Source organism: Scyliorhinus torazame, chromosome 2 (assembly GCF_047496885.1).
Source record: "Scyliorhinus torazame isolate Kashiwa2021f chromosome 2, sScyTor2.1, whole genome shotgun sequence".
In the NCBI taxonomy this organism is placed as follows: domain Eukaryota; kingdom Metazoa; phylum Chordata; class Chondrichthyes; order Carcharhiniformes; family Scyliorhinidae; genus Scyliorhinus; species Scyliorhinus torazame.
This window is the reverse complement of record NC_092708.1, coordinates 372,744,401-372,768,624: the sequence shown is the minus strand read 5'-3', so window position 1 is coordinate 372,768,624 and position 24,224 is coordinate 372,744,401. Positions and strand designations below refer to the sequence as shown.

Sequence of the window (24,224 nt, the reverse complement as noted above, 5' to 3'; positions counted from 1 at the left end):
CCTGTACAAGGATGTAGCAGGTTACAGAGGGATATAGATAAGCTGCAGAGCTGGGCTGAGAGGTGGCAAATGGAGTTTAATGTAGAGAAGTGTGAGGTGATTCACTTTGGAAGGAATAACAGGAATGCGGAATATTTGGCTAATGGTAAAGTTCTTGAAAGTGTGGCTGAGCAGAGGGATCTAGGTGTCCATGTACATAGATCCCTGAAAGTTGCCACCCAGGTTGATAGGGTTGTGAAGAAGGCCTATGGAGTGTTGGCCTTTATTGGTAGAGGGATTGAGTTCCGGAGTCGGGAGGTCATGTTGCAGCTGTACAGAACTCTGGTCCGGCCGCATTTGGAGTATTGCGTACAGTTCTGGTCACCGCATTATAGGAAGGACGTGGAGGCTTTGGAGCGGGTGCAGAGGAGATTTACCAGGATGTTGCCTGGTATGGAGGGAAAATCTTATGAGGAAAGGCTGACGGACTTGAGGTTGTTTTCGTTGGAGAGAAGAAGGTTAAGAGGAGACTTAATAGAGGCATACAAAATGATCAGGGGGTTGGATAGGGTGGACAGTGAGAGCCTTCTCCCGCGGATGGATATGGCTGGCACGAGGGGACATAACTTTAAACTGAGGGGTAATAGATATAGGACAGAGGTCAGAGGTAGGTTCTTTACGCAAAGAGTAGTGAGGCCGTGGAATGCCCTACCTGCTACAGTAGTGAACTCGCCAACATTGAGGGCATTTAAAAGTTTATTGGATAAACATATGGATGATAATGGCATAGTGTAGGTTAGATGGCTTTTGTTTCGGTGCAACATCGTGGGCCGAAGGGCCTGTACTGCGCTGTATTGTTCTATGTTCTATGTTCTATAACCTCCATACTTTTGTATTCAGTTCCTCTCGCACTAAATTACAACATTTTATTTGCTTTTCGAATTATTTGCTGTAGCTGTACACTAACCTTTTGGGATTCATGCACCCAGACACCCAGATCCCTCTGCACCTCCGAGCTCGGCAATCTCTCACCATATAGAAAATACGTTTTTTTATTATTTCTGCTAAAATGAACAATTTCACGTTTACCCACATTACATGACATTTGGCAGATCTTTGCCCACTTACTTAACCCATCTATATCTTTTTGTCGCCTCCTTCTGTCCTCTTCACAACTTACTTTCCTACTTATCCTTACGTCATCAGCAAATTTAGCAACAATCCCTTCAATCCCTTACTCCAAGTCATTTACATATATGTAAACCGATGAGGTCCCAGCACTGATCCCTGTGGCACACCAATCTGTGCATCTTGCCAACCTGAAAAAGACCCATTTATGCCTACTCTCTGCTTCCTGTTAGCCAGCCAATCTTCTATCCATGCCAATACGTTACCTCCTATACCAGGAGCTTTAATTTTCCACAATAACCTTTGATGTGGCACTTTATCAAGTGCCTTCTGAAAATCTAAGTATAGTACATACACCGGTTACCCTTTATCCACAGCACATGTTACATCCTCAAAGAGCTCCAATATGTTGATTAAACATGATTTCCCTTTCACAAAACCATGTTGACTGCCTGATTACCTTGAGCTTATCCAAGTGCCCTGGTATAACTTCTATAATAATAGCTTCTAACACTTTCCCTGCGACAGATGTTAAGCTAACTGGACTGTTGTTTCCAACTTTCTGTCTCCGTCCCTTTTTGAATCACATTTTTTAATTACATTTGCTATTTTCCAACCCAATGGGACCTTCCCTGAATCTAGGGAGTTCTGTAAAATTGAAATCAATGCATCAGCTGTCTCACTAGCCACTTCTTTTAAGACCCTAGGATGAAGTCCATCAGGGCCCCAGCTCCTGTCAACCCTCAACCCCAACAATTTACTCAGTACCACCTCTCTGGTGGCTGTAATTTTCTTGAGTTCCTCCCTCCCTCCCTTCCATTTCCTGGTTTATAGCTGATTCTGGAATGTTACTTGTATTCTCGATAGTGTTGACTGTTGCTGGTTAATTGGCAGTAAGAACTTTTTTCTGTCATTGGCATCTCAATGAAGACTGTGCCAGTTTAATCAGCTATTGAGGTGATTTTTACTGATTCACTTCAGTTGGTACGAAAGAAATGTTGCCGACCCTCAGAGCTCCTGAAGACAGACAGGATCGCTGTTTATTTTTGTTTTTGGAGGTCCCAGGTTCGATCCCAGCTCTGGGTCACTGTCCGTGTGGAGTTTGCACATTCTCCCTCTGTTTGCGTGGGATTCGACCCCACAACCCAAAAGATGTGCAGGATAGGTGGATTGGTCACGCTAAATTGCCCCTTAATTGGAAAAAATGAATTGGATATTCTAAATTTATATTAAAAAAATAATTAATTGTTGTTTTTGGGAAAAGGGAAGCTTTTGTTCCCCCGGTGGCTTGTTTCACGAGGGCAACCTGTAACCTCTGCAGCAGCTGTATACTCAGTCAAGGTACAGCCACTGACTGCTGCCATCTTTTCCGTCTGAGCCGCAGGCCTAGAGCTTTGTTTCTGTTCACCGGCCTCGGTATACCCTCCCGAACCGTCAGGGAGGGCTCACTGTCATGGAAACAGACTCCTCAATTGGTGGTTTGAAGATTTTGCAGTCGATTTTGGCTGTTGTTTGGATTGTAAGGAATCCTCACAGTGCTGTAAACAGAATGATTTCCAAGCAGCAGGAGAGTTGCTGAACCAGTTCGAGGAGCAGTGCAATTGGGAAAACGTGGCGAAAGGGATTTGACGCTGATAAGGAGCTCGGAAAAATGGAGGCGTAAACAACAAACAACTCAATTCGGGCAGCGCGAATATTTGGGAAGGGCCCCAGTATTCCAGTTCCAATTCCGCTGAGGGCGAACCCCCACCGGGGTTTTTCCGGGGACAGAGGGTGCACAGAACAGGACACCCCGTTGACAGCAATCAGATTCTGCCACCGGCCAATGGAGGGGCCCCTCCGCGGGAGTGCACGGAAAATCCCGGCCATAATTTTTAATTTCATTAATTCATCGATTCCTGGCTTTGGTCACTGTCTGTGCGGAGTTTGCACGTTCTCCCCGTGTGTGCATGGGTTTCCTCCGGGTGCTCCGGTTTCCCCTCTCAGTCCAAAGATGTGCAGGTTAGGTGAATTTGCCATGATAAATTGCCCTTGATGTCCACAAAGGTTAGGTGGGGTTACGGGGATAGGGCGGAGATGTGGCCTCAGGTAGGGTGCTCTTTCCAAGGTCCGGTGCAGACTCGATGGGCCGAATGGCCTCCTTCTGCACTGTAAATTCTATGATTAAGAACCTGGATGCATAGTTGGATGAATATAGTATTGCTATACTAGGGTTGAATATTGCTTAACTAGTGCTAGAGTCAGGGGTCGATTTCCACTGGCTGCAGAATCAAGAAGCATGGATTCATAGGGCGCGATTCTCCACTCCCACGCCGGTTGGGAGAATCGCCTGGGCCGCCAAAATTTCCGGGGACGCCGGTCTGTCGCCCTCCCGCGTCGATTCTCCCAAGCGGCGGGAACGGCCCGGTCGAGTTTCGCAGGCCGGAGAATCGCCGGAGACACCGAAAATGGCGATTCTCCGGCACCCCCGCTATTCTGAGGCCCGGATGGGCCGAGTGGCCAGGCCAAAACGGCGGGTTCCCCCTGGCGCCGTCCACACCTGGTCGCTGCAGTCGTGGGCGGTGCGTGAACGCTGGGGGGGCGAGGGGGGATCCTGCACCGGGCTTCACTTGGAATGTGGGGTGGCCCGCGATCGGTGCCCACCGATCGTCGGGCCGTCCTCTCTGAAGGAGGACCTCCTTCCTTCCGCGGCCCCGCAAGATCCGTCCCTCATCTTCTTGCAGGGCGGACTTAGGGAGGACGGCAACCACGCATGCGTGGATGACGTCCGTTATGTGACGCCGGCCGCGTCATTTATGCGGCGCCGCTTTTACGCGGGCGACAAGGCCTGGCGCGTTTAGATGAGGCGGCCCTGATACTGGCCCATTGTCAGGGCCTGAATCGGCCGGGACCGGGGCCGTTCTGCGCCGTCGTGAACCTCGACGGAGTTCACGACGGCGCGGCCACTTCAGCGTGGGAGTGGAGAATCCCGCCCCTTGTCTCAGGAGAAGGGGTTTAGGACTGAGGTGAGAAGAAATGTAGAAATGTCTTCAAACGGTTGTAAATCTGTAAGATTCTCTCCCCCAGGGGCTGTGGGTGCACAGTCATTGAGTGTATTCAAGGCTGAGATCGATGGATGTTTGTATTCTAAGGAAAGCAAAGGACATGGGGATTAGGTGGGAAATGGAGTTGATGTGGAAGATCAGCGTGATTCTATTGAACGGCGGGATAGACCTGAGAGGCTGTGTGGCCTACTGCTGCCTGGAGTTCTCATGTTCTTGCTGGTAGAGAATAAGCCTACAGAGGTTAATCCAAATCTTCATAATCCACTGGATCAACCAATTTGAAGCAGTGTGTGCAATCCTGGTCACTACACCAAACCATAGCAACATTGGTACATGTACAGAGAAAAGCAACAAAGTATAAAGGGGATTAGCCATGAGGAAAGATTAGAGGAAGCTGAGCTCTATGTGGAGAAGGAAGGGGCTTAAGGGGGACTCCTTGTGTAAAGTATTCAATAAAAGTGATGAACAATCTGCTCGGCAAGTTAGCAGAGGCCTAAATATTAGTAGAGTGAAAAAGAAAAGCAGGAATTGTACAGGATGTCAAACAGAATCTGTGAAGTGAAAAGATCGGATCTGAGGTTTTTGCGGATGCGCCTACTACCAGCTAAAATACCAGCCTTATTTTCTGCTCTGTGGTTGAGTAAAAATACCTCATTTCCCCTTTATTTAGTTGCTTCCATGGCAAATCTGAACAGGCATGTCAAACCCAAAGCCTAAAGGTTGGCATGAAGCATGAGATAACACAACATACTGACTACTGTGTACAACAGCAGAGAGTGGTCATCCTGTTCATATGGTTCACTTTACAAGCATAATTTATCTCTCAGTGCAATTTACAAGCAAATTAGTTTGAATTGGGAAGTACATTGGGATGATGTGAAATGCAGCTGTTTGCTCCCAGTGTCCTTTTCTCTTTGGTGCCTTGTCAGTACCTCATTAATAATTGCTTCCGGCACAGGTTTGGGCATGTGGAGAGCATACTGAAGGTATGAGTGGAAGGTTGTGCGTAGGTGAAATTTAAAGTGATCCGTAAATTTCAAAAGGAATAAAAACTGGGAACGCTGGAAAGGCTCAGCATGAGAGAGAGAGAGAGAGAAAAACAGAGTTAGCGTTTCAGGTCTGTGACTTTTCATAAGAATTGAGGACAGTTAGAAATGTGATGGGTAGGCGGCACAGTGGTTAGCACTGCTGCCTCCTAGCACCGGGGACCCGGGTTCAATTCCGGCCTCGGGTAACTCTGTCTGTGTGGAGTTTGCACGTTCTCCCCGTGTCTGCGAGGGTTCCCTCCGGGTTTTCCGGTTTCCTCCCACAGTCTAAAGATGTGCAGGTTCGGAGGATTGGCTGTGATATAAAGAAAAATAAATGTGCTGGGTTTTCAGCACGTGAAAGGGAGCGGGGGGGGGGGGTGATGGGAAGGACAACAAAAGAAAAGGTAAGTGAAAGGGTGGAGGGCAGGATAGGTTTGACATCAGAAGGTTCCATGGTTCAAGGCTAAAGGGAGTGGGAATGACAAAAGTCTGGAGGAGGTGTGGATGGCAGGATAACCGCCATCCGAACATAAAGTAATAAAGAAAAGAGAGAAACGAGACATCTGAACAAAATGGAGGCAGAGGCGATAATCTAAAATTGTCGAACTCCATGTTGAATTCAGGAAGCTGGAAGTGCTGAGTCGAGAAATTATGTTTAAGGATGGGGATTATCGGCGGTGTCCTCTGAAAACTGAAACGGTTTGATTATACCCAACTCTTCCAATCTCCTTAGCTCTGCTTCAACCTTCTAATGCAATGTGAAGATTTCCAGCCAGTTGAGCCTAATGTTCTGTAACCGATCTCTTCTCAGTAGACTGTTTGTCATGGAAGGACATAGACCCAAAGGCAGATTGGACTCTTGTCCTCTGTAGGTTACTGGGGTATTAACTGGCTGAGGATCTTCAAAATCTCCCCGGTGTATGGTGAAAGCTTGATTGTAGTACTCTTCGAACTTAAAAGACTGTGTTCCTGCGCGCAGATATTGGAAGGTTTGCTGACCCACTACGGTCACCGAGGCCTCGGTGTCGACTCCCGTTTTAAGGGGGTCTACCATTTACCCTTAAAACAATTTCAACGGAAACCATCTTATTCAATTGGACTGCATTCAACCGATGCATTGCATGCTCTTCTTCAGAGCTCTCCTCCACTATGTTCAGTGGCGCTGTTCATTTTTGCATTGGCACGCTGTGCCTCGTGGCAATGTGCTTGAATGTTCCCCTTCTGTTGCAATGGAAGCACACAAACCCCCGAACATGTCTGGTCTCTTTGGGATGGTCCCCCTGCATCGATAGCAGTCCACCTGGGATTTGGTTTGACACCTCGATTCCTTCCACTCCTTGGATTCTGGTCCTGTACCAAGGACCATGTCTGGGTCTGAGCTGTGCCTGTTCACCCTGCCACAGACCTTGTGGCCGTACCACCCCATTCTTGGTTCACCTTCCCATTAGCCACGTTTTGGAGCTCAGTTGCGCCTTTATCAGCACGTTCCGTTGCCTGAGCAATCTCAATCACTTTTTCCAACGTAACTGTGGTCGCCACCAAAAACCCTGACTGAATATTAAGGTTATGGATCCCACAAACCAACTGGTCGCACAACATCTTGCTCAGCATGGTGCCAAACTAACAGTGCTCACAAGCTGGCAAAGTCTGGCTATGAAAGCTGAGACAGACTCTTCATGGTTCTCACAGCAGAGCTACACTTAGAACATTGGAGAATAATCGAGGGTCTTGGGTTGGAATCTTCTTTAACAATTTTGCTATCTGGTCAAAGGTCATTGAGTGGGGTGCCTCCGGGGACTTGAGTTTCCGTATCAAATTATATGTTTGGGGCCCACAAACTGTCAGATCCCTCAGGTTCAGTTTTGCAGAAGGAAAAATTTAAGGCAATGGAGAAAGAAATCCCCAGAGTCCAAAGAAAGAGGCCCTTCATCTGAAACTCTATTGCAAACTTTGAGTCAGTGGTTTAAGTTATTTCTACACATAGGTTCATACTCCTCTTTCAACAATACCCTAATAATAATAATCGCTTATTGTCACAAGTAGGCTTCAATAAAGTTACTGTGAAAAGCCCCTAGTCGCCACATTCCGGCGCGGCTGGTATGGGAATTGAACCCATGCTGCTGGCATTGTTCTGCATTACAAGCCAGCTGTTTAGCCCACTGTGCTTTACCAGCCCCAAATACCATAACAAGACAGACCTCTCCAGCTACTCATATCTGTAACTTCTTGACATTAAGGTGCATAATAGAGTCGATACACTCCTTGGACCCGCTTGATCCCGTGGCCAACTGTGGAACTCCCACTGTGAGAGAGAGAGAAAAAGAACCAAAATATAAATGTGCGGCTCTTGTCAAACTGTTCCAATCAATCATAATCTACCAGTGAAAACCTTATTGTTTTCCAATTGACAGTGAGGTGCGGGTTGGGTTTTTTCTGGGTGTTGATCTTGGACAACACTTCTCCTCAGCAGACACCACAGTTAATTCATAATTCATCTGGAGCCTTTCAATGCACAAAGTGCCCATTGTATTTGCCCATCTAACAACGATAAATCAACCATGAGGGAAATTTGGTAGTGATGAAGCAATTTGGCGATGCCCGAGGACATGATAAGGTGCATTTTGGGTTCTCACTTTTTCCATTGTGTAAGTTTTTTTTCTTCAATAGTGCTTTTTCCCCCCCTACCTGACACTCTTCTCTTCCATCCTGCTGTTGTGTTCAGTTTACTCTCTGCTGCCTTGCAAAAACGCACAGAGATGTCTACTCTGTATGTAACGCGCCCTACAGAAATGTAAGTTCCTCATTTAATTTAATGGCCACGTATAACTCCAGGCCAGAATAGAGATGACTGGGTCATTTTACAGTCAAGTCATGTGTGGAGACTGCATTGCTGTAAGTGATGGGATTTGATTTATGCACAGTTTGTATTTTGTTATACTTTCCACTCCTTGCATTTCATGGAAATAATAATCGTGTTGTACAGGCGAGACTTTGCTGTAGTCTTGGTCATGAGTTCAGAGCCCTCAAGACCCACCCTGCCTCTAGATCTTACAGTGGTGTCAATGTTCACCTTGTATTTTAGTGTATGCCTTCCAGTGAGGCGATGAGGCCCCTTTAACTTGCCTAATTCACTAAGCAACATGAGCACTTTGTGACATGTTGTCCCAAAGTGGTTTGTCTTCATGTTCAGTGTACCCCCTGAGGAACATAATGTTCAAATGAGAATTGTGGCAGGGGTTTTTTAACAAAAATAATAATTGCGTAAGCGAAGGAAAATTATCAAGAGTTCCTGGGCCTGTTGAACACAACATTTTTGGTGTTTGTACAAATATACTGTGACTGTGCCAACTGGCAGAGTACATTATTGTGAAGATTATTGCAACTGGTTATCGTTGGGAAGTTACATTTAGCTTCTGTACACATGCAGGGGCAGGAGGATTAAAGATTAAGGGCAGTATTCTCCCATACCCCCACCAAAAGGCGGGAGTGGGGGGAGAATTTGGTGGGAGGCCCAAAAACCGGGTTTGAATTTCCCGTGGGATTTTTTGCTGGTGCCTGCCATGGTGGATCTGTTCGTGGCCAATATGTAACTGATCTGCATCCCGCTAATGTGATGCAGATGGAGACCTGACTGGAATCTCTCTCTCCTCTCCTCCCGACAAATGCCTGATTCGCCAAAGAGTGTTCCAGAACATGCCTGGAACAATGTGGCATGCAGAACTTGCCTGCAGAATGCCTGTTACTGCCTCCAGAGGTCAGAATGGGAGCTGCCAGAGGCCTTGGAACATCACAGCAGTGGGTGGGATGGAGCACCTATCCGGTCCAGTGTCATCCAGGGGATCCATCCTCTTCAACAGTGAGTCAGTGCAGGGTGGCATGTGGCACAGTGGTTAGCACTGGGACTGCGGCGCTGAGGACCCTGGTTCGAGTCCCGGCCCTGGGCCACTGTCCGTGTGGAGTTTTCATTTTCTCCCCATGTCTGTGTGGGTTTCACCCCCACAACTCAAAGATGTGCAGATTAGGTGGATTGGCAACGCTGAATTGCCCCTTAATTGGAAAATAAAATAATTGGGTACACTAAGTTTATTTTTAAAAAGTGAGTCAGTAATGTTGGGCACTTGGACATGACAACAGGACGCAATCAAGCCTGCCCCACCACAGAATATGGTGCTAAAACCCTGGATGCATAATTAATAAGGTTGGGGGCGGACAATATTGTGTGGTTTCCCGCAGCCTTCACAGTGTGAAACACTCCTCTTCCCGGCCCCGCCATGGCTGTTAGATCCCGATGGGGGAATTCCACCCCATGTTTCCCATATCTGCTCACTATCCATTGAGTATGTTTGTGTCTTGTCGATTGAGGGTGGCATCAGACCAATTATCGAATTACCAATCGCTAAACACTCTTAACTTAAGAACATAAGAACTCGCTACCAAGGCTCACATTTGGAGGATTTTTATTGCACAGAAATGGGCCATTCTACCTTCCAGGTTAATGCCACTGTTATTGTCCATTCAAGTCCCTTCCATCTTTCCATCTCTCTTTTCTGCTTTAAGCTGCTGCTTATAGCCAACCGCTATGACCAGGCTTTTCTTCATCTGCCCTAATAACTTAGTTCCTGGGATATTTTACTACATTAAGGACCCTATATAAATACAAGTTGTTGCATGTTCAGAGTGATTCTAAATGCACAGAACAGTGCAAGTCCCATGTTTCACCAGGAAGCAGCTCACAAATTGCTCTATTTGTCATGGTGGGGTTTGAATTCACAATTCTTGAATTATGAGTCCAAAACCACAAGCACTGGGCTACTGAATTATGCGCCTTGAGAGGGGTCTCGTACCACGTCACTCTTATTAAAAGTGTGGCATATTCAAATCTAACCAGGTTGGGGACAACTTTATTTTCTGAATCAGATTCAGTGTGATCGACTTTTAAAACGTTTTGGGTTTGTTGCCGGAATGATGACCTCAGTGGTGACTGGCAGCAATGTTTGGAATTTCACAACCCTTGTGAGTTCTTCCAACCTGTTCCCAGTTGAAGGTAGCTGGTCAAACCTGATTACAGGATAGCCTGTGTGGAAAGATGCCCCACCCTTAGCGTTACTTCCTGACTGAGAGTTAAGTAGAGGTTTGCAGTCCAAGCATCTCCTGTCACATTTTTAACGAGCTGTTTTGAAACATTGCACAATTTAGAACAGGGGTGTGACTCGTGACTGTATCCAGACTAACTGTAGAAGGAGGTGTTGGGTTGTTTTGTAAAGCTTCTTCCATCCTTATCAAGGCATTGGTGGTCAACGTCAGGAATGGTAGGAATGTTGGCAGTCATTCGACAAGCAGAAAAACACGTTCCTAACCATTAACCCTCTTGGTGTTACTGCTTCGCCCATGTGTTAAGTTTCTTGCCATGCTGAAAGAATATTTTCCCAAGGGAAGGCTGCTGAAAACCAAACTGTTTCTCTCCCCTGAGAGAAACATCGAGGTCACACTCGGCCCACACTCATTAACCCCCTCCCACCACGACTGTCACCTCCCAACGTACGAGAAATTTGTTTGCTCATAGAGAGTGGTTGAATGTGGAATTCACTATCACAGGAAGTGATTGAGGCAAATAGCTTCAATGCTTTCAAAAGGAAACTGGGCAGAACAAAGCGAGGAAAAGGGAATATATCGAAAGGCCAAGGTAAGATAGATGGAATGGGAGGATAAATATGTGGCGTATAATCACCAGTACAGACCAGTGGGACTGAATGACCTATCTCTGTGCTCTCTGGCCTATGTAGGGTGATTCTATTGAAAGTGAGTGAGACTTTCGAGGTCTGTTTAAACTTGCATGTTCAATCTGACATGCCTCTGCCTGTGTTCATGTTTCCACTCAAGTCCCCGCCTACTTCATCTAATCCTATCTGTGTATCCTGCTAATATCTGGTGCAACAGAACGTATCTGAGGATTAGCTTCATAATCAGCTTGATCTTGTAACGTGGTGTGTTCGTTCCTGTAGGATTGCACTTTCTTTATTCCTTATCACAAGCCCACTGGAGAGGAAGGCCATTTAGCCCATCAGAACTGATCCAGCCTAGAAGACAATAGATCTGGGGTGGGATTCTCTCAGCCCGGAGAATCCCCGTGACCAGGCCACGCCTCCCTCGACGGCGCGGTTGGTGCGACGCTGGTCGCGGGCTGCTCTACGCGGCCAGCCTGCCGATTCTCGGGCCGGGCGTGCAAGGGTCCGGTGGTGGCCAGTGGGCCGGCCTCTCTGTCCCCCAGCCTCATTTCCTACACGCTGGCCCCTGTACTCCTGCACCATGTTGCATCGGGGCCGGCGTGTTGAAGGAGGCCACTGCGTTGGCGCCGGTGCCACTGTGCATACGCGGATCCCGCGGCGCACAGTTCACACCGGGAACTGCAGCTGGAATGGCGCGAACCGCTCCAGCCCCGTGCTGGCCCCCTGAAGGGGACAGAATTACTCTTGGCAACGGCCCGTTCACACCGTCGGAAAACGCGACGGCGTTTACGACTGCGTGGACACTCTGCCGCGGGATGGGAGAATCCGCCCATGGTTTCCTTCTCACAGTATAAACGCAGTATGTTATGATGGAGCTTCATTAAACGCTCGTTAGGTCACAGCTAGAGTACTGTGTGCAGTTCTGGTCACCGCACTGTAGGGAGGATGTGATTGCACTGGAGAGGGTGCAGAGGAGATTCACCAGGATGTTGCCTGGGCTGGAGTGTTTCCGCTATGTAGAGGGACTGGATAGGCTGGATTTGTTTTCATTGGAGCAGAGAAGGCTGAGGGGGACCTGATCAAGGTGTACAAAATTATGAGGGACATAGATAGGGTAGTTAGGAAGGAATTGTTCCCTTTAGAGGGGTCAATAACCAGGGGGCATAGATTTAAGGTAAGGGGCAGGGAATTTGAGGAAAAACCTACTCTAGATTTATTTAAAAAATAATAATTGCGCCCAGTGGCCAGTGGGCATATCTGAATTCCTTCATCCCATAATTAGTGGTAGTGCCTCAGCTGTCTTGGCGTTTGGTTCTGGAATTCTCTCCATAACCCACTCTCCATAACCCACTCTCCATAACCCACTCTCCATAACCCACTCTCCATAACCCACTCTCCATAACCCACTCTCCATAACCCACTCTCCATAACCCACTCTCCATAACCCACTCTCCATAACCCACTCCACCTGCCCATCTCCATTTTGTTTTTCTTATAAATTTAGAGTACCCAATTCTTTTCTTTTTCCAATTAAGGGGCAATTTAGCCTGACCAATCCACCAATCCTGCAGATCTTTGGGTTGTGGGGTTGAGAACCACGCAGACATGGGGAGAATGTGCAAACTCCACACAGACGGTGACCCGCGGCCGAGATTGAACCCTTGTCCGCAGCACCGTGAGGCAGCAGTGCTAACCACTGTACAACCGTGTCGTCGCCCCCCCGTCTCCATTTCATATACTCTTTCAAACCTCTTTTATTGATGCCAGAAATCGATGTCCTGGCACCAATAACACTACTAATTTGAAAAGGAATTCCGACAATGTTATGCAAGGAATGGTAATGGTATATAATGGTGTTATGAATTTGTGGTTTTATCTTTCTTTCTTCAAATACCCAACTCAGCGCATGCATGGTTATTCTAGCCTGCCTTCTTCCCCATTGGCTCACTTCAGTTCAAAATGGATTATCGCTAAAAGTCAGAGGCTTTCAAACTTTTCCGTGAATATTAGTGCAAACAAGGGACTTCCCATAAACATTTTTGGCTTATTCTACCAGCTCTCCTCGGTAAATATTGGTGTATTCCAGAGATTCTGCCACAAATATTATCAGATATCTGGGGAGTATCCCTGTAAACATTGTCAGACTGTTGGTGGGTGGAGGGGTGATTGGGGGGGATGGGGGGGGGGGGAAGCAGGGAAGGGTTCTACACCATAAACATAAACAGCGTCAGACTCCAGGAGTGTTGCTGTAAACCTTTTGTGGCTGTTGGAGGGGGCTACACCTGGAAACATTAGGAGACTCCTCATTTGGTGGGAGGTGGGGCACTACGCCTGGGCCAGAATTTTACATTGTTCAGGCCGGCGGGCGCCTGACCCGGACGTGCGTGAAATCACGTGAGAGGATTTTGTCCCGACATCATCGCGCTCGCGCACAACATGCTGGTCGGCGGGCAGGCTTCAGATTCCCACACGCGCCTGCCCACTGTCATCATTGTCATTAAGCCTATCGAGGAGGGAATTGGTGATGATTTTGCATGGCCCATCCATTTTTGCCATTGGCGGACGGGCCAATCGGTTTCCGAGTCAGAAGATTGTGTGTCCAGCTCCTGTTTGTGCTGAGGGATCGCTGCGACCATCGGAGATGCTGGGCGGAATCTTAACAGAACTTGGCAAAGTGTCAGGCGCAGACTGAAAACTGATGTGCAGCTCTCCAGGTGTACAGACCAGTTTTCTCTCCCATTTATTATGGGCCAGGGTTTAGAGATATATCATGGAGTTCACCTGACCCACAACCTTGAATAGATTTTGGTTATGGGGAGCACAAGGGCCCACTTTACAGGTGTGATGCAACAGAGATCTAAAGTATTTTCAAACAAAAACACTGTTTATTCTATGAATCCAGTTAACATTTTATAAACACACAGTAAACATCTTATCAACTGCCATCACTGATACTCCCCCAAATATACAGCACTCTATAGGTAACCCTTAGTAACTTTCCTAACAACATCTATAATCAAAGACACTTTTTAACAAAGACAGTAGGTTTGCATTCCTGACAGAAACAGGTATTACTTTGAAATCATCAAGTAATCTGGAAACATTCTTTAGCAGAGAGAGGCCAAATTACACCTCCTTGAATGCAGCGCTCCAACTGAAAACAAAACTAAAACTCCGAGCCAAAAACAACTTCCAGCTCAAAACGAAAGTAAAAAGCAGAACCAGAGCCCAGCTCCGCCCACACACTGACATCACTGCAGCCACTTGAGAAGACAAACATTTCTTAAAGTGACATTCCCATGACACAAATAATAAGCCTGTCTGAAGAACAAAAGGGTGGGCGTGGTTTACACTCTCACTTTGGCGGGGTGGGGCCTCATAAAGCCGGCAACCGGATCCACAGAGATCGGGGCACCATAATTAAAGGGCACCTGGACCAGAACTGCAGCCTAATGGCCCCCAGCCCCCATCATGGAGATATTGTGCCGGGAGCAGTGTCAGGGCATGTCCCTATCCGCTCGGAGGATACACTTACCGCTCCGCCCCCGAAGGGATTCCCTCATTGCTTCTCGTTTGGCCAAACCTGTTGTGAAAGTCGGTGAGGTATGAATATTCAGTGAGGGGGTTCATGTGGTGCGGGGGCCTGCTACTAACATTTAAAATGATACAAATCTATTAAAATGAACTCATGACGTCACACCGGTGAGGGCCATGGAAAATCGGGAAATGCGATCCCTCGGACGTGAATTCTCGTGGGATTTTCCCGATTCTCAGGGATTTTCAGTCGACCCCGCGCACGGCTGGCACGGGCTCAATATCACCATCGCTGTCTTTTGTGTGAGATGATAATCTGAGGCCCTGTCTGCGTTTTCGGTAGGGCGTTGAAGATCCCATGGCACTGACCGAAGAAGAGCATGAGAATTACTCTGACCAATATTTAACTGTCATTACCATGTCGCTTTTTGTGGGAACGTGCAGTGCGCAGGTCAGTCGGCACGCATTTTACATGACAACAGTACCTCAAAAGCACTTCCACAGTTTTATAAACTGTGTGTTTATAAAATGCAATGGGGGCATCATGAGATTGTGAAAAACGCTATTTAAATCTATTTTCCTTACTTGCCCTGTTCTACAAATTAAACCAGTTTAATGCAGTGTATTCTTGACAACTCAGTCATTTGCACGTTACGATAAATGACCAAATTATTTGAATTAGCAATGTAAATAAAACAGCAAATGAGGAATTTGAATGATCAGCTCAGTTGAATTAAGGGACTGGATTAAGAAAAATAGGTTGCAATTCAGTCCTTTACTGAGATGAAGGGATACTTGTTGACTTTGAAAGGGAATCTGCTGCAGCCCAATCTGTCATTGCAAATGTTTATTGTTTATTTTTTATCCTGTTCATTACCCCTCGAGCTATAAGCATCATTTAAAATTCCAACGTCTTCAAGCTTCTGACAACCTACTCTGCTTCAGGCCATCTCCCATGTTTTAATAAAACGCTGTATTGTCTGTGGTGGTATTGATGTTTGCTTTGAAGAGATGTGATTTTTGGAGTGCAGTCCTGTTCTGCTAAGCTTGGGTTTATCTCCCTGACTTTTCGTTTTGCCGGCATTGCATGCAATCAGTTTGGGTTAGGGTGACTTGAGCGGATTGCAATCTGCCCAGCATTCAGGCTGCTCCTCGTTTACTTCACGCACTGGGAGGCATCCGGTTGCTTGTCCAACCCTTGCACTGAGAGTTCACATTATATCACATGGTTAGAGGTTGGCTTCAAGGTGTTTATGCCAACCCTCCTGCAGATCTCTGATCCCATGCCAACAGAATGCCAGACTGAGAAAATCCAACTCAGCCCATCTGTTGTCCAGGCCCAGTCTTGGAACTTGGGCCAAAGTTTTCCGGCCCTCCCCGCTGGCGTGATTTTCCAGTCCTGCCAATGGTGCCCCTCCCGCTCCCAGTCAAACAATGCCACTTTTAAAAATTCTTGTCATAGTTTTCAAATTCCTCCCTGATCTCACCTCTCTCTACCTCTGTAATCTCCTTGAGTCTCGTACCCCTCTAATATATCTGTACTCCTCTAATTCTGGCCTCTTGAGAGCCTCACTGATTTTCATACTCTATCACTCATGGCTGTGCCTTCAGTAGCCAGGACCTGAAATTCTGGAATTCCCCTCCTAAGGCACTCTGCCTCGGTATATTGCTTTCCTCCTATAAGCTGCTTCTTAAAACGCATTTCTATGACAAAACATTTGGTCATCTGCTCGAATATTGCCTGATATGACTTGGTGTCAAATTTTGCTTTGTAACACAGCTGCAAATGTTTTTTCTTTGTTCGTGGGATGTTCTTTTTTTCAGTCTTTTAACCATCATTTTAAATTAATGACCCATCATCACAGTCCCCCCTAATTGTTTTTAATTCTTCCGTGGGATGTGGGCGTTGCTGGCAGGGGCAGCCTTCGTGGCTCATTCCTAATTGCCTTTGGGAAGGTGGTGGTGAGCTGCCTACTCGAGCTGTAGTTCACTGTGCTGTTGGGAAGTGAGTTCCAGGATCTTTACCCAGTGACAGTGAAGGAACGGCAATATGATTCTAAGTCTGAGTGGATTGGAGGGGAACCTCCAGCTGGAGGTGTTCCCATGTCTCTGCTGCCCTTTTCCTTCTAGCTAGTAGAGGTCCTCAGTTAGTAAGGTGCGAATGATGGAGCCTTGGTGTGTTGCTGCAGTGCATCTTGTAGGTGGTCCCCACTGTTGGCAACATGCATCGATGGTGGAGCAAATGGATGTTTCAGGTGGTGGATGGGCTGCTTTGCCCTGGAGGCTGTTGAGCTTGCTGAGTGCTGTTGGAGCTGCACTCATCCAGGCAAGGGGATATTCCATCACACTGCTGACTTGTGCCTTATCGATATTGGATAGGTTTTGGGGAGTTCTAATGTTATTGTATACTTACAAAGGTGTTAGATAAATAAGAATTTGACAGTTCGTATCAAAATCTCAATGGGTCTTTTTCAATGTACCACAAAGGTTGGTCAACTATGTTGGAGTGGATATTTATCATGGTCAGTGATGTAACACAAACGGCAGCACGGTGGCGCAGTGGACAGCACAGCTGCCTCAAGGCACCGAGGTCCCAGGTTCGATCCCAGCTCTGGGTCACTGTCCGTGTGGAGTTTGCACATTCTCCCCTTGTTTGCGTAGGTTTCGCCCCCACAACCCAAAGATGTGCAGGGTAGGTGAATTGGCCACACTAAATTGCCCCTAAATTGGAAAAACTGAATTGGGTACTCTAAATTTATTTTTTAAAAAGGAAATAATGTAACACAAGTGGGGAGGTATCGGTTGGCCGGATATACTCACCTCCGGCTATTCATTCTCAGTAACGTCAATTGAACTGAACAGCAGGTTCACTGTATAACGGACGGCCGGTGACACATCGCTGCTCCCCAAGGCAAAATTCTACCTCATTGCGTTGTTTGTGGCACTTTGGGGAAGGAAAATATTTTGGAATTTGAAAGAAAGATTCAAAAGTTGTTGAGAAGCTGTGTTCTTGTCCTTTCTGTGTCTGCCCTGACTGTAAATCCAGCACGGAGTTTGAAGTGGTAGATCGACAACTAGAAGGAGACCAAGCTTGCTCAGCGTTACTGACAATAGCCATATCTCTGTCACTCATCCTTCCTAACTCCAATGTTGCTCTTCTTTTGCAGACCCAGCTTCAGCCTACATCAGGCAGCTAGAAAGCAAAGTCAAGTTACTGGAAGAAGATAACAAGATTTTATCACAGGTATGCCCTACCAGACTCTTTTGGTTTGCCTGCATCCAAGTCCAAACTGAGCACTGGGATACTGGGCCGCACTCCAGCATCAGCCACTGCTCATAGTGATCAATGTGAGGTCCTCTCCCCCAGAAATGGAAGCAGGACAGGGATGTTGCATCGTGCTTTTATACACTCAGCATTGTTGCTCTCTGGATGCTTCTCAAATTCAAACTGATGGCCCAAAGTGCTTCTACATAGTGATTGCACTTGAGCTGGCTGATATCCAAACAGTGGCAACGTGACAGTCGGTCAATGGCATATCCATTAGTACTTGTCGCAAACATGGGTCCAATGTGACCTGAGAACAACATGGCTCCCGAAAACCGTCTCTGACTGCTTGTAGGTCTGATGTAATTGCCAAGAGCAGCTACATTTCGGCATAACTTGTAGAAATGATTTTATCTGAGGACCCGGGTTCGAATCATGGCCCTGGGTCACTGTCCGCGTGGAGTTTGCACATTCTTCCCATGCCTGCGTGGGTTTCGCCCCCACAACCCAAGGATGTGCTCGGTAGGTGGATTGGCCACATTAAATTGCCCCTTAATTGGAAAAAAATAATTGAGTACTCTAAATTTATAAACAAAAAAGAAATGATTTTATCTGCAGTGTGATCCTCAAGTGGTGGGACTTGTCCAGATACATGTGATACGTTAATGAAACACCGCTGAAAATTGGTGATGTCTTCCAAGCCCTGAATGCACTTCCTTATCCGGGATCAGAATTCAATGCAATTCATCTGCAGAGCCACTGAAAAGAGGTGGGATCATTGGTCTGAACCCAGCAGCTTTTTTAATTAAGGGTTAAATTTAGTTACCAGAAAGAAATATTTGTGAATGCTTTTCCCTGCAAATGTCCTACACAGTCACGGGCGTTGTCGAACTCGCAGGCAGGGAAGTCGATTGTCAACTTTCCTGGCTGCCCACCAATCAGCCGACACTGTCCGATTAACAGTTGCATTAATTTCAGTGGCAGTAAAAATTGATAACGGGCATATGATCCTCAATGTCAGCTCTGGATCAACTTGAAAAATCTACCCTTGAGCCTCCGCCCAGAAATGTTACCCTCATATTGCAGTTTTGACTGGTTACACAGCGTGCAAGCTCTGGTTGGAAGGTGGGGTGACTGTGCGGTGCATGAGAATCCTACGTTTAGAGCACAGCATTGAGGAATGTCGTGCACAGAGCTGTGTAAAAAAACCTCCCCAGCAGTGACAGCAAAGCGGGGGCATAATGGGGGAAGGTCACTGTCTCAGACCTTTCAAGTCATTGTACACTGAGGGTCTGGAAAATCTGTAGAGCCCTTGGGCTGTATACCTGACGTGGGCTGTATACCTGACGTGGAATGTATGTTGTGAATATCAAGAGTATTCAAATTGTTTTCTGGCACCTCGGAGAGAAAAATGTCACATGGAGAAAAGTTAATTCTATTGCACTTTCTGTCATTTTTCCATTTGAAACATTTTGCCCTTGGGCTGTCTGCCTGACATGGAATGTATGTTATAACTATATCATGAGTATTACAATTGTATAGAGGCATCTAAGGGTGGAACATACTTGATGGAGACAGGTCAGATTTTATTGAACTTGACCTGTAATTTTCAAATGTTTTGTAATGCAGTTTTACACATTCTATGAATAAATTATATTTTTTGGGGAAAATAGAGAGCGAAGGAATCCGGGATGAGCTGTCCACCAAGCAAAGCAGATTGGAACTTTTTTTGACTTGACGAAACCTTGGCCTTTCTCGTTTTGCCAGATGTTGTGCTGTTACCGAAATGCACTAACTGCAATTTTTCATGGCTAGTAATTGGCAACACTACATCCTGTTTACTGACTCCTTAACATTAAAGATTTAGTTTGTATACATACAGTGCAACATTACAATGTTATGGGCAGGACTGCTCACGCCACTCTCCCAAGGGCAGACTGACCTGATTTATCTGGTAATGAAGGCAGTGAACCAGGTTGGCATATAGCCCAGTGTGCATGATACCCCTCAGCCACCTCACTCAGGCTATTCTTCCGTGTGAGCTTCATGGTGACTTGCTGCCCAGAGTAGAAACCACAAGCAGCCTTATCGGTAATCTCACCCTATGCCCATATGCCCATGTATATGGGGGTAGGGAGAATGCAACAGAGTGTCACTGAGTTATAATGTACTTTCCTATGGATGACGTCTTCATTTGGCCATCTCAGTTCGCTACAGTTCGCAAATGTCGATCTTTTGTGCACTGTTTAAGGCAGCGAGCGCATAACACAACTAGATGCCAATGGGTTGGGGCGGAATCTTTGCTCCCATCAGCAGCAGGAAGCTTGGTAAATGGGGGGAACTTAATTTGGCTGGAGGCCGGCTACAAATCCGTTTCCCGACAGCAGGGTAAACTTTAGAAATTAAACCCTGAGACTTTAAAGGTGAGTCAGGTTTCCCGACAAACAACGACAGGAAGCCCTTTTGCACATATTAGCATATTATGCATGCTCATTAAAATACCCGCTTGCTAGAATTAAGTTCCCCGTCGAACTTAAGTTCCCCAGCAGCGAGAACGTAGGACGTTTGTTTTCATGACTGCACACAAGTGGTATACACCCGGTGAGCTTGACTTCTTCCACGCTTAATGGTGAGTTGCTGTTGCATTGTCCACTTTGGGGAGTGTCAGTGAAAACCAGACAACGTTGGAGGCCGGGTGCCAGTTGTATGGAAGGTAACAATGAAAGTGAGGTAGGGTTCGTGGGGAAGGGTGGAGCTGTGACCAAGCAAAGGTGGAAGGGATTGCGGAGGCTGCCTGGGTACCCTTTACGTACGGCACCCAAACGTTCGACCCCATGAGGTAATTGTGGAGATGCCTGCCCCTGCCAGGAAAATTGGAGAACACTTCACGGATGCATATATAATGATCCGAACAGCATAATATTCATGTGGCCCGCCAGACAGCGCAAATCAATCACTTCCGTTCCGCCAACCAAACTACGGGGGTGATTTTCCGGCCCCATTATGCCCTGGCGCAAATTCTGTTATGGTCGAAAACACTCGCAAGAGGCCACAATGGAATTTGTGATGGGGGAGATCTCAGAATGAGATTTGTGGCCCCCCCCCTCCCCCACACACACACAGCAGCAGTGTAATTAGACTCTTGCCTAGCGAGCCTGTGAACCTGATCACCATACATTTAAATATATTACCTACTCAAAATCGGCTTAACGCCAAATCTTCTGGGAATGTTAGATGTTGCCCCCTAGCAGACTGGCAGTGCCAACAAAGGGCGGGATCTGTGGGGGTGGGCCTGAAGGAGCAGGGGCTGGGTTAGGGTCTATAGGGAGACTCATTGGGAGGCCCAGGTGCCAGTGATCCTTAAGGGTAGGGGTTGATGCCAGTGATCCTTGGTGGGGTGGGGGGTGGGGGTGGGGGTGGGGGCCAGAGAGTTGATGCCGGTGAACCATTGCGGGGGTGGGCTGGGTTGTTGATGCCAGTGATCCTTGGTGGGGGAGGGGGTCTTTTGGCCCCACCCCTCATAATAACAGCACAAAAACACACCAGCCCCTCTAAAAGATGACAAAGTGTGGGAACATCGCAATGGAAAAGCTGCCTGAGAATCACACCAGCTTTCAGCCAGAACCTGACATTTTGCCATTTTTTGGGCAAAATGCAAATGCAACCCGTCGACTCCAGAACGGAAGTTCCCAACCTCAGTCGGATTTCAGTATTTCTGTTGCTAGCAGCCATCTATCTGCACATCTCCACGTGGACCTTCTTGATCCTGTCCAAGGTTAAACATTACGAACAGCTCAGCAAATTTATAGCTATTTATCCAACTGTTGCTTGGATTAAATTTCTATCTCCTGCTTTCATTCCCTTTTTTCTGCCGCAATTGCTCAGCTTCCACGATAACCTTTTACTCTCTCTCTACCTCTCTGTGTGTTTATTTTTGTCTGTCAAGTCTCCTTCTTTGAAAATGAATGCATTGAATCTGTTCATTTGTGAGTAGCTGTATAAAAATAGCCATGAAAAGCACTGGATTGGCATTGAAAGATATTCACATCCCACCCTAATTGGTTGATCTTGAATGCTTTTTGAAGTAGCCAACCGGATGTGAACAATTACTCACAAAATTTAATAAGAAGAAAATTGGACACATCCAATGACAACAACCGAGGCATGGTGCCAGGGGTAAGACTAAAAGCAATCACAAAAACAAATCCAGTTTGTCCAAATTCAAAGCAAAATGTCAAGAGCCACACAATAATCATGACTGCTTGAATGTGTCAACCCGTGAAAGCTGAACCATACCCAAAAGCTGTATGACTAATTTAGCAAACGACGAATGCCCATCCTCACTGAACTTGCTCACGCTGAAACCAGAGCTGACGGTGCTTTTATCATTACCCCTTTCTTTTGTTCCAATCTCTTGACGTTCCAAGCTCCTGACAGCAGCCTCTGCCTGCTGTTGTTCATTAACATTTGTCAACATATGCCATTCTCTTTAGACCTGCTTTGCTCCAATACAAAACCCAGAGACTCAATTGAGGATGTGCTGCAGACGGGTCTGTGTTGCTACTCTGAATCAGCGTGCAGATAAGCTAACCTGCTTCGCAGCTCAGCAGTGTTGGGCATTTCGCAGACTTGTTACACCGCAGGAGGAGGCCATTCGGCCCATCCTGTCTGCACAGGTCTCCGAACGATCATCGTGGCTTAGTGCCCTTCCCCTCCCCTGCTTACCTCCCCGTACCCCTGTGCATTGTTTCTATTCGAGTAATAATCTAATGCTCTCTTGAATGCCTCAATCGAATATGCCTGCGTCAGACCTGCAGGCAGTGCATTCCAGACCTGAACTGCTTGTATTGTGAAAATAGTTTTTCTCATATCACTTTGTGTTTCCTGCAGGTCAGGCGGTTTACATTTCCAATGGCATTCAGAAGCCTGGCCTGCCTTCCCCTTGTCTCCCCACCTGCCCCTTCTCATGGAAACATTCCACTGCAACGATTTTAACGGTGTCTTTTCTCCTGCAGTGAATTACTATTTCTTTCTGGTTCCTTGGGTTGCAATGCACATCTGCCCATCCTTCCTTGGCTCTATTTTGTGACGTTATCGGAGTGAGACGCCTTGCCTCGAATCAACGTGCTCCTCTTTACCACTTGCTGCTCAGTACCCCATGACTGGCTATGACTTTTTCCAACCCATCAGGAGAAACAGGGTTGCTTGTTAAGTAATGGGTTAAGAGACATTGCAATTAGTTGTCTCATTTATGTTAAGTACCCATTAATTAATACTGATATGTAAAGGGGCTTCATGTGGCCTCTGTCAGGTGATGTATAGTTAGAGTTTTGTGCTAAGGCTGTTGGAATGAAATAAATGTGTTTGTGAAAAAGGAACAGAACTTTAGACTCTTCATATCACAGCAACTAAAACGTCTAACAATTGGTAGCAGAAGATGGTTGCTGTGTAAATGTGAAGGGTTGAAAGATACAACTTTTCCAGATCAAACCAAGGAGTGAGTGAGAAAAGAGGGAAAAAAAAAGGGATATATGGCTGAACCCAGGATAAAGATGGCTGGATATGACTATCCTCCCTTATTTTCTGAAAGGGAATCGTACGACCAATGGAGAAGTGCAGTAGTTATGTGGACTAAGGTAACTGCTTTGGGAAAGAGAAAAAAGGTATGGCATTGGCTCTTATTCTACCATATGGCAGTAAAATCTGAAACAAAGTGCTTTCTGAGCTGGAATTGGACGAGTTAGACTCACAAGATGGTCTGGAGACTTTATTACATTATATGGATAAGATTTATAAGAAAGATGACTTGTTAAGTGCGTATGAAGCATGGTCGGATTTTGTTAAGTTCCGGAAAATGGAGGATATCTCCATGGAAGACTATATAAGAACATAAGAAGAACATAAGAACTAGGAGCAGGAGTAGGCCATCTGGCCCCTCGAGCCTGCTCCACCATTCAATGAGATCATGGCTGATCTTTTGTGGACTCAGCTCCACTTTCCGGCCCGAACACCATAACCCTTAATCCCTTTATTCTTCAAAAAACTATCTATCTTTATCTTAAAAACATTTAATGAAGCAGCCTCTACTGCTTCACTGGGCAAGGAATTCCATAGATTCACAACCCTTTGGGTGAAGAAGTTCCTCCTAAACTCAGTCCTAAATCTACTTCCCCTTATTTTGAGGCTGTGCCCCCTAGTTCTGCTTTCACCCGCCAGTGGAAACAACCTGCCCGCATCTATCCTATCTATTCCCTTCATAATCTTATATGTTTCTATAAGATCCCCCCTCATCCTTCTAAATTCCAACAAGTACAGTCCCAGTCTACTCAACCTCTCCTTGTAATCCAACCCCTTCAGCTCTGGGATTAACCTAGTGAATCTCCTCTGCACACCCTCCAGTGCCAGTACGTCCTTTCTCAAGTAAGGAGACCAAAACTGAACACAATACTCCAGGTGTGGCCTCACTAACACCTTATACAATTGCAGCAGAACCTCCCTAGTCTTAAACTCCATCCCTCTA

The 24,224-nt window shown here is 46.5% G+C and overlaps 1 protein-coding gene across 4 annotated transcripts in view; it reads left to right on the top strand.

Annotated features, from left to right (window-relative positions):
- Nucleotides 1–24,224, top strand: part of LOC140404466 (coiled-coil domain-containing protein 85C-like) — a 274,572-nt gene that overhangs the window by 159,395 nt on the left and 90,953 nt on the right. For all 4 annotated transcript variants that reach the window (XM_072493061.1, XM_072493051.1, XM_072493080.1 and 1 more), the window contains exon 2: nt 17,607–17,683. In XM_072493061.1, coding sequence (XP_072349162.1) covers nt 17,607–17,683 — 77 coding nt within the window. The remainder of the gene's footprint in view (nt 1–17,606; nt 17,684–24,224) is intronic.